Genomic DNA, 11,841 nt, shown 5'->3' on the forward strand with positions numbered 1-11,841 from the left:
AAAGCAAAGAATACCAGAAAGATGTTTACTTGTGTTTTATTGACTATGCAAAAGCATTTGATTGTGTGTATCATAACAAATTATGGATAACATTGAGAAGAATGGGAACTCCCGAACACTTGATTGTACTCATGAGGAACCTGTACATAGACCAGGAGGCTGTCATTTGAACAGAAGAATGGGACACTGCATGGTTTAAAATCAAGAAGGAAGTGTGTCAGGCAGGGTTGCATCCTTTCACCATACTTATTCAATTTATACACTGAGCAAATAATATGAGAAGCTGGACTATATGAAGAAGAACATGGCATCAGGATTGGAGGAAGGCTTATTAATAACCTGCGATACGCTGACATGACACAACTTTACTTGCTGAAAGTGAGGATGACTTGAAGCACTTACTGTTGAAGATTGAAGAATACAGTCTGCAGTATGGATTACATCTCAATATAAAGAAAACAGAAATTCTCACAACTGGACTTATAAGCAGCATCACAAAAAATGGAGAAAAGATTGAAGTTGTCAAAGAGTTCACGTTGCTTGGTTCTACAATTGACACCAATGGAAGCAGCAGTAAGGATATCAGACAACTTATAGCACTGGCAAGTTGGCTGCAAGGGATCTCTTTCAAGTGCTGAGGAGCAGAGATGTCTCCTTGAAGACTAAGGTGTGTCTGACACAAGCCATGATATTTTTAATTGCCTCATATGGATGTGAGAGCTGGACAATGAATAAAGAAGACCAAAGAAAAATTGATGCTTTTGAGATGTGGTGCTGGCAAAGAATGCTGAAAGTACTATGGACTGCTAAAAGAACTAACAAATCTGTCTTAGAGGAAGTACAGCCAGAATGCTCCTTGGAAGCGAGAATGACCAGATTTGTCTCACCTAGTTTGGTCATGTTGCCAGAAGGTTACCATTCCCTGGAGAAGGATGTCATGCTTGGTAAGGTGGAGGGTCGACGAAGGCCCTCAATGAGATGGATTGACACAGTGGCTGTGGCTATGGGGTCAAGTATAGCAGGGATTGTAGAGCTGGCATGGGACCAAGCAGTGTTTTGTTCTGCTGTGCATAGGGTCACTATGAGTCAGAGGTGACTCGAGAGCACATAACAACAACAACAATATGGTTAAGGAGATGTGTAGAACTGCCAAGTTGACAAGGGGTGGACTGTTATAGTTGGAGTTATGTGTCAACTTGGCTGGACCACAGTTCTGAGTGGTTTAAGCAGTTGTGATGTGGGTTATTCCCATGATGAGACTGGATGTGTACGTTTTGAGCAGCCAATCTATTGAAAGGGAGTTTCCTTAGGGGTGTGACCTGCTTCCAATATATTTATGGACATCCTGGGTAAATGAGACACTCTTCTGTGAATCTGGATCCTGTTGTGCTGCCTACAATTGTCTGTGAGTGAACAATCCACCATTCAGCTTCGTGATCTAGGATTCGTCATTTGTTGGAGTCAAGAGCTGGTATACTGCCTGCCAGCCTTCAGCTCATCAGCCCCTGCAGCTGCGTGACTCAAGAAAAGCCTCCAGCTTGATGACTGATCCAAGACTTGCCGGCTTCTTTAAGTGTGTGAACCATTTTCCTAAGGTAAATTTCTCTCTCTCCATATATAAACTTTACTGGTTTTGCTTCTGTAGAGAACTCAGCCTAACACAGTAGTATTTCATTGTTTATATTGATCACAGTTTGTTTATCCGTTCATCTGCTGATAGGCACTGAGATCATTTCCGTCTTTTTGCTATTATAAATAATGATGCAGTGAACATTGGTGTCCATGTATTTATTCATGTCACGGCCCTTATTTCTCTAGGATATTACACCTAGTACTGGGATTGCTGGATCATATGGTATTTATATTTCCAACTTTTTAAGGAAACCCACACCATTTTCATAGTGGTTGCACTGTTTTACAGTCCCACCAGCATGTTCCAATCTCTTCACATCCATGCCCTCATTTTTTTTTTTTTTTAACTTTGCTATTAATGCTGGGGTGAGATAATATCTTGTTGTTTTGATTTTCAGCTCTTTAATGGTAAATGAGGAGCTCTGGTAGTGCAGTGGTTAAACCATCCAGCTGCTAACCAAAAGGATGGCAGTTCAAAACCACCAGCCACTCTGGAGGAGGAAGATGAAGCAGTCTACTTTCATAAAGATTTACAGCCTTGGAAACCCTAGGGGGCAGTTCTATTCTGTCCAACAGGTTGCTATGAGTCAAAATTCACTCGATGGCAGTGGGTTTTGATTTGGATCATGTTAAGGATTGCGAGCATTTCTTTACATGTCTGCTGGATGCCTGAATGTATTCTTTGGTGAAGTATCTATTCATGTTCCCTGCCCATTTTTTAATTGGATTTTTGTTGTTGTTGATGTGTTGAAGTTTTCTATAAATTTTAGAGATTAGACTATGCCTGATATGTCATTGCCAAAATTTTTTTCCCAGTCTGTACATTATCTTTTTTCAAATTCTTGTGGTGAAATGGTAAGAACTCATATACTGGTTGTAGAGTGTCAATTGGTACAATTACTTTACACATTATTAACCTGTAAAGTTGACAACTGAATTCCCTGTGTCTTATAAATTCCACTCCAAGGCATATGACTTAAAGAAACTCTTGAACATGTTTACCAGAAAACATATGCAGAAATGTTCATGGCATCATTGTTCATAATAGCCAAAAGTTGGGAATTAATTCAAATGTCTACCAATCAGAGAATGGATAAATAAATTTATATGTATTCACCCAACAGAGTATTTTACAGTAGTGAAAATCAGTGAATGTGAATTATAATTTATGTAGCAATAGGGATGTATGTTCAAAACCAAAAACCAAACTCACTGCCATTGAATATTGTGTTGCTCTGGTGGCATAGTGCCTAAGGCATCTGACTGCTAACCAGAAGGCTGGCAGTTCAAACCCACCAGCTACTCCTCCAAAGGAAGACTGGGCAATCTACTTCTGTAGAGATACTGCCTCAGAAACCCAAGGTGGGGTTTGCTATGAGTCGGAATTGATATGCAAGAAAATCTGTATTTTAAGAAAAACAAAGGAATGATACGCACAAAATTCATGGCAGTGATTTTCTCTATGGAGAGACAGGGGTTTGGAGTCTACATAGGTAGACACAGTGATAATGATAATGTTCTGGTTTTTAACTAAGGAGGTGGGTTCGCAAATTAGCAGTTTACTGTTAGGGATCATAAGTGTCATATGTCCTTTCATGTATACTCCTAGAATTACATGATAAAAATGAAACAGAAAACTAATTGTAACCAGCCCAAATTTTCAAACCAGGGGAGCATATTTGAACTGCTTTACATAATGCAGCAGTATTTATAAGAGTTTTCTTTTCACTGCTAACGTGGTTTAAAAATGGGCGAATATTTGAAATGTGATTATGGCTACTTTCTTTCACCTATATCCCTCTATACCGTGATCTCTCAACTAATGATACATACTATATACAGTAGATATATCATTATACAACTATTCTTCATTCTTGCAAAATAGCACTTTTATACTTCAAAAATTCTGTTACGAAAACATAAAGAAACATGAAAGGAAAATACTACGTTCTATTAGGAGTATGTGAAATCTATTCTCGAATCATGCGACTCTTAAACACAGCTTTGGTTCTAAGTTTAATCATTGTTCTAGTTTGTGAAGTCTGTCTTCACAGAATTAAAAATGGCTTACCATTATGTGAAAAAGTTACAATTAATAATAATAATATATTCCCTCAGAGCTCTTTAAACCCAATGTGGAAGATAACATTGATATAGTAGGTTGTAGGATATATTCTTGCTTTTTGTTATAACATACGTTATATAACAAAAGCTTTTATATAACACACTTTTGTATAACAAAGGTAATATAAAACAATGTAATATAATATTAAATATAATGTAATAAAAATAGTTTGATTTTTATTTCTATTTTCTTACTTTTAGCTAAATCTCAAATTAACAAGTAATATGCCACAACTTGTCTAATTATCAAAAATAGCTAAGTAGTCATATTAATGTTTCACTTACATTCATGAGTTCATTTAGCTATATTTTAATGTTAAATTACCTTTTTGAGAGGGAGAGTCTGGATCCATTCCATGGAATTTACATCAAATATATCAACCGCATTTTCACTATACACTGAGAGATATGGTGCATTGTAACCTGGGAGAAGGGAAGGATGGGACAGTCTTGTGATTACTGTTACTAAAACACAAAACATTAAAAAAATCTGTGTTAAATAACTGTAGAGTGGAATCCGACCAAAATCTTATTGATATCATATAGCAGCTACATGAAGACATTTTTGAAGTAAACAACATAAATCATAAATGAAGAATTGACATACCATACATAAGATTAGATAGTAAAATAATAAAGTTTCTGTTAATATCAAGGGTTTAATACTCTCTTGCTGAAAACTAGTTTTATAAAGGAATTTCATTACATTTACAAAGCAGAGAAATCTAGAAAAGTTATAGTCTCAGTTGTGAAGGTAGGGTAATGTACTTAGCAGTTATACATATATATATATTACAGTTATATAGTTGTTGAAAGAAAGACTAAATATCAATAAATGGTGATGTAAGCAAAGAGAGATTATATTATTTTTTTAAACTAAAGTTATAAATTAAATTATTAGCAGAGCTAGTCATAAAAGCCAGATATTTCATTTAAACTCTTACTCCACATTAGAAATCTATAATAGTTAAGTTTGGGTGGGTAGGAGTAAGCGGTATTTTTGTTATTTTTTATCTAGATTTTCTAATGCTTCTGTAATAAGCATGCATTGCTCTCCTAAACTTTCTTCCATTAAACCTTTAACTGGATTGTACTCATACCGATACCTCCACCTTCTATCTTGTTACAGTTCCTTCTGCCCCAAATAATCTTTCTGCCCATGTTTTGAGTTTTGTCCTCTCTGGCCTTCTTGGGGATCTTACTCTTATTTCCTGTATCTCCGACACAGTCAACCTTTTCTTTGGAGTTCTCTAGTGATTCATTCCCTTTAGCATTTAAACATGTTCAAGTTTCTTCCATTAAAAACATTTTTGATTAGGTACTTTTCCTATGTGTTTCTATAGAACTCTGTACTGCTGCTATCATAGCACTGATAAAGAACTGCACCTACTTGTTTTATCATGAATCTTCTTGACTGCACTGCACGCTCTCTAAAGGCAAGACTATGTCTATTTTGTTCACTGCTATGTCTCCTACAGTGACTGGCACATAAGAAGTGTTCACTAATTTATTAGTGTCTGATATTTCTTGAAAGAGTAAAGTAAGGAATTGTAAATTTCTACTTAACAAATAAAAATGTAAAACTGAGTAACACTTCTTAGGGATGTTACATTAAAACCTTTATGTTGTTGTTGTTGTTGTTTGCCATCGAGTTGGCCCCGACTCATAGTGACCCCTCCTTGGGTTTCCGAGGCAGTATCACTACGGAAGTAGGAATGCCCAACCTTCCTTCTGAGGAGTGGCTGGTGGGTTTGAACCGCCAGCCTTCTGGTTAGCAGTCATTCACTTAGTATTAGTAACCACTTTCTCTAGAACCACTCCTATGAGTTATTAATGAGTGCAAGCATTATATTTTGGGGTACCAAGAAGACAATGGGGTTATTTCAAAATACAACATGGGCTAAGAATCCATCTAAGTAAAGTCTTCCTTCTAAGGAAGAGTAGCTTTAGTCCTGGACATGTTAATGTTGGCCCTGTTGGCCTAGGCCTCACAACATTATGGTTATTTTACATACTTGACATGAGAAATACTTAGGAAAGACTTTAAGGATGACTTAGAAAAACAGTAACCTGCTATTAACAAAGACTAATTTAGGAGAGTAACTGGAATGAAAAAGCAAGAGACAGAAAGATAACCCAACCAAAAGTAACAGAATCTTACAACAAGAGGAAGGATTTGCTGGCCACATCAATTCCTGTTGTCTAGTTCTTCGGCCCTGGCAGTCAGTGTATATCCCAATGCTGCTAAAACACAGCAGATATTCTTTACTGGAGATCTCAACTGCACAGATAGCATCCATTGGTTGGTGTGCAATAAATGATAACGTATGGTCATTTGAATGGAGCATACTGCATGGATTTCCTTCTCCACTCAAGGGGTATCTTAGAAATCCTGACTGGAATCCCACACAAAGTTGTTCACTGAAGATTGCCATCCACTGGACATTATATGGGACTTGAATTTCCTTAAATTTTCTGTGACGGGTCTTGCTCTGAAATAGTTCATAACACAGGACCTGTCTTTTCATAGCCACACACAGGCATGTAAGAGCTCCATGGTGCACCTTTCCAGAAGTTATGGTTTGACATCCTTTAGTTTCTGCTAGCTTGTAAAAATCGGTCTCTCGCCCATCCAAAGCTGACATAGGAAAAAGTCGTACATGACGATTTCGTCCTGAGATCACAGCAACAAGCTGATCATTCGGAATGAGTTCAATCTGATGAATCTTCTTATTGTCACCAACTCTAATAATTTCTACACAGAAAAATAACAATAAATCAATTTATCAAATGTAAAATGTTTTATTTATTTAGTTAATTATATCCCAATTATACACAAAAGAATATGTCAGCATATAATAAAGACACAGATATACACACAGAAGAAGAGAACAGAAATCATATAGAGAAAAGGAAGAAAATTAAACCCGCTGTAAGATATAAAAAGGAGCTCTGGTAGCGTAATGCCTAAGGCACTTTACTGCTAACCAGAAGGCTGGGGGTTCAAACCCACCAGCCACTCCTTGGAAGGAAGGTTGGGGAATCTACTTCCGTAGTGATACCGCCTTGGAAACCCAAGGAGGGGTTGCTGTGAGTCGGGTCTGACTCGATGGCACATAACAACAACAAGTACATAAGATATAAAGGGAGAGCTCTGGTGGTGTAGTGCCTAAGGGATTTGACTGCTAACCAGAAGGTTGGAGGTTCAAACCTACCAGCCACTCCTTGGAAGGAAGAGTGGGCAATCTACTTCTGTAGTGGTACCACTTCAGAAACCCAAGGAGGGGGTGCTATGAGTCAGATCTAACTTGACAGCAGTAAGTTTTTTTTTTTTTTCCCTAAAAGATATAAAAGGAGTACTTAGCTGCTAATAAAATGTTGGCAGTTCAAAAGCACCAGCCACTCCATGGGAGAAAGTTGTGGCAGCCTGCTTCCATAAAGATTACAGCCTTGGAAACCCTATGGGGCAGTTCTACTCTGATAGGCTCGCTATGCATTGGAATTGACTTGATGGCAGTGGGTTTTTGGATAAGATATAAAACAATTACTATACTAAGGAATTAAATTTAGCACTGAGGCTTCTGCCAGCCAGAGCAAAAAGTTCTTATCTGATAAAGCATCCAAATAAGAAAAATCTTTTTGCTGGCACTAAATTCCAGGGAACTTCACCATGGGATTTCCATTTTAAAACACTGAGTAACTCATATTTCACTGAAATTATTTCTGTGGGTAACAAACTAATGTGGTTTAAATGCATTGCTTTCCCATGATCTAACTTGATATAAAGATAGAATTTAAAATACCACATTCAGGAGTGTGAAATAAAATTGGTTCCTCATTATTTCTCTCAGTAATTTAATTACTCTCTAGAAAAAAACTGTTGTGTGAACTGTGGGAAAAAGTAACAAACACATTTTAATGGTTGTTACCTCTTACAGTACTAATAGAACAAAAGCAAAAGCAAGTTGTTTTTTCTTTCACGTTTCATCTTAGGAATACAATCAGTCTATACAGCAGAAGTATTTCATAAAATGATCCAAAAGAGACAAAACATACTTGAAATTTTAAAACTCTGGGGGATCATGGAAATTTAAAAAAATGTCTTTTCCCTTTAAAAGACATCAAATTGGGGGATTCAAAACAGAGTCTCGTCAGTAATCACCACGCTATTTCCCTCTAGCATCTTAGTGCTTGAAAAACTAGGTACAGCAGTTTGAATTAGGGATTCTGTTGCTCTGAACAGCTCACTGAATCAGAGGAGTAGAATCAGAAAGGAGAAAGGGACAGGGAAAAAATAACAAGATCAGAAGATCTATCCTGCGGAATACTGACAGGCAGCTGAGAAAGGCCATCAGAGACTTTTCTGGGGGAATGCTGACCAGCAGGTGAGAATGGACATCCGAGACCTCCCTGGGTTAAGGAAGACAATACACCACACCAGCAACCACACCAACATACCAGCGATCACCCCAAGGATCTACCTTAAGCACTTGATTTTATTGGTAACTTGAGTTGGCTAGGTGCAATGGGCACGTCCAGTGCCACTGAAACCCAAGCAGAGAGTCCACTGGTACTGCAGGAGGGCATGTCAGGGGAGGTGCCCCTGCAGTGGGTCACCAAGTAGGCTTGGGTCACTGAGAGGTGGCACTTGACTTTATCAGTAATATTGGGACTACAGATTACTAGCACGCACTCTCCCGACTCCAGTGCCACTGAAACTGAGCGGTTTTCTGGTGCCGCGGATGGGTGGACCCACAGAGGAACTCCCGAGGCGGACTGTGGTATGGGCTGCGTGTGGGTGGGCCAAGAGAGAGAAACTCACACAGCGGATTGTGGAGCCAGGATGTTGTCTTGGGTCGGGATTTTGGTGCTGAGGGACCTTGGAAGAAGAGTTTTTGCATGTGTCTAAACCTGAAGGAAAGTGACAACCCCTAAACAATTGGAGTCTCTGCTGAATTTGAGCTGCAGGCCTGTGAATAATAGTACAACATCATCAGTAGCAGCCTGCTCAAAGCCCTAGAAACCTCCCCTAGCAACAGCAAGCTTTCCTTCTTCCGCTCCCACCTTCTCCGCTAATGGAAGAAACGACATGCAGCCACCATAAACCTCCTGGTTCAAACTCTAAACCCTCTTTATGACAAACAGAAACACATATCCACATTCCACACAGTGATTCCACCATTACAAAGAAAACTGCACAGCAACCCAGCATACCTGAATTAATAACTAAAAAATAAAAATGAGGTTCACCTTCTTTTCAAGATATTAAACCACAAAACCAAGACAAAACAAATCAATACATAACTAACAGTTAAAGAAAACCTCAAAATGTCTAGGAAACAAAAGGCAACCTCAAATCAAACAAATAACAACAACAACAACAAAAAAAACAGGACAAGGCATTAGAAGCAAAACCACAAAGGTCTCATTAAACATGGAGGAAGAGGAGCCAATAGAATTATCTGAGAAGGAATTTAGAAGATATGTTTACAGAACTTTATAAGAGCCTAACTTTACAATACCCCAAACAGAAATAAGGAGAACATAGACAGTTCCCTGGAAGAACTCAGGAAAATCATTCAAGAATAAAATAATAAGATTAATGCACAATCAGAATGCATACAAAAACAGCAGTTAGAAATCCAGAAATGAATACCAAAATTACAGAATTACACAAAACAGTAGAAGCACAAAAGAATAGGTTAGAACTGGCTGCAGAATGCGTATCTCAACTAGAAGACAAATCCCTGGACACTAGCCTGTATGATGAAAAACCAGAACAAAGATTTAAGAGAAATGAAGAGAACCTAAAAATTATATGGGATGACATGAGAAGAAACCACATAAGACCCACTGGAATTCCAGAACAAGAAGAGGTGAAAAAACCACGAAGAAAATTGTGCAAGATATGTGAACAGAAAACTTCCCACATATCATGAAAGAAGAAAAGATATTTGTCCAAGAAGCTCATAGAACCCCACAGAAGATAGATCCCAAGAGAAAAACACCAAGGCATATTATAATCACACTCTCCAAAACCAAAGACAAAGAAAAAACTTTGAGAGCTGCCTGGGACAAAAGAAATATTACCTATAATAATCAAATAGTTAGGCTGAGCTCCGATTACTCAGCAGAAACCACGTAGGCAAGAAGGCAATCGGACGGCATATATAAAACACTGAAGGAAAGGAACTTCCAACCAAGAATATTATATCCAGTCAAATTATCCATCAAATATGAGGGTGAAATCAAGGAATTCTCACACAAACAGAACTTAAGGGATTTTGTAAAAACCAGACCAACCCTACAAGAAATACTTAAGGAAGTTCTTTCAAAAGAGAACCCACAACAGAGATCAAGAAAGTCAGGGTATGTGGCATCAACACTAAAACCAAATCAGAAACAGAAATTCAAAATAAGACCATAAAACATTATACTCTAAAAACCAAGGAAGCCAATCAGCATATAACAACAGCAACTAACCTATCAGAGGGAATAAACCTTCTAGGTAAAAACTTCCAAATGGAGAGGAAAACAGGACAATGTCTTCACAGTATGCACTGTTCTAAAAATGTAGAGACAAGAATATAGTCCAAGGTAACCACAGAGAAAAGTAACAATCCCTCTAAGCAAATCCAGAAGGAAGGGAAACATATGGGGTTAATAAGCACAAAACTATCAATAAAGAAAAGAGAGAAAGCATTAGCCAACAAATTGAACTCAGCACAGAAAAGTATATAGACCAAGGAAACACCAACAATAAGACAAAAAGACACAACGGAATGACAGCAATCAATTAATACCTATCATTAATTACACTCAATGTGAATGGACTAAATGCACCTATCAAGAGAAAGAGAGTGGCAGACTGGATAAGAAAAGAAGACCCATCAACATGCTGCCTACAAGAGACCCACCTTAGACACAAAGATAAAAACAAATTAAGAGTTAAGGGATGGAAAAAAATATACCAAGCCAATGGAAACCAAAAAAGAGCAGTAGTGGCAATATTAATTTCTGACAAAATAGACATTAAGGTGAAAAACATCGTAAGAGACAGAGAGAGACATTATATGATGTTGAAAGGGTCAATTGATAAAGATGTTACAATAATAAATATTTATGAACCCAATGAAAGTGCTCCAAAATATGTGAAGCAAATATTAACTGAATCAAAAGGGAAAACAGACAACTCTACAATAATAGTAGAAGACTTTAACACACCACTTTCAAAGAGGCACAGGTCAACTAGAAAAAAACTCAACAAAGATACAGAAGAACTCAATAATACAATCAACCAACTTGACCTCAAGACATATACAGAGCATTTCACCCAACAAAAACACAATTCACATTCTTCTCTAGTGCACATGGATCCTTCTCCAGAATAGACCATGTGTTAGGACATAAAACAAGGCTCAATAATTCAAAAGCAGTGAAATACTGCAAAGCATCTTTTTGGACCACAATGCTATAAAATTAGAAATTAATACCAGTAAGAGCAAAGAAAAACCATCAAACATATGGAAGTTGAACAACTCACTGCTCAAAAACTACTGGGTAATAGAACATATAGAAACTGAAATAAAAAAATTCCTAGAAACAAATGAGAATGAAGATACATCATACCAAAACCTATGGGACACAGAGAAAGCAGTACTCAGAGGACAGTTTATAGCAATAAATGCATCCAAAAAAGAGGAAAGAAATGAAATCAACACTCGAACTCATCAATTCCAGCCACTAGAAATAGAACAACAAAAGAATCCTACAGTATCTAGAAGCAAGGAAATAATAAAGATCAGAGCAGAAATAAATGAAACAAAAAACAAAAAAAACATAGAGAAAATCAATGAAACAAAAAGCTGGTTCTATGAAAAGATTAATAAAATCAATAAACCATTGGCACATCTAACAAAAGAAAAGAAAGAGAAGATCCAAATCACAAGAACTGTAAACGAAAATGGTGTCATCACAACAGAAACAACTGAAATAAAAAAGATACTGACAGAATATTATGAAAATCTGTACTCCAACAGATTTGAGAACCTAGAAGAGATGGACAAGTTTCTAGAATCACAAGAC

The 11,841-nt window shown here is 37.3% G+C and overlaps 1 protein-coding gene across 1 annotated transcript in view; it reads right to left on the minus strand.

Annotated features, from left to right (window-relative positions):
- The window catches only part of CDC42BPA (CDC42 binding protein kinase alpha), a 774,086-nt gene that overhangs the window by 35,427 nt on the left and 726,818 nt on the right, over positions 1-11,841 (minus strand). The window contains exons 29-30 of the mRNA XM_007936985.2: positions 5,918-6,511; positions 4,082-4,179 (exon numbers count right to left, since the gene is read on the minus strand). Coding sequence (XP_007935176.1) covers positions 4,082-4,179; positions 5,918-6,511 — 692 coding nt within the window. The remainder of the gene's footprint in view (positions 1-4,081; positions 4,180-5,917; positions 6,512-11,841) is intronic.

The sequence above is a fragment of the Orycteropus afer genome, unplaced genomic scaffold (assembly GCF_000298275.1).
Source record: "Orycteropus afer afer isolate SDZICR_OR568_19922 unplaced genomic scaffold, OryAfe1.0 scaffold00039, whole genome shotgun sequence".
Lineage (NCBI taxonomy): Eukaryota > Metazoa > Chordata > Mammalia > Tubulidentata > Orycteropodidae > Orycteropus > Orycteropus afer.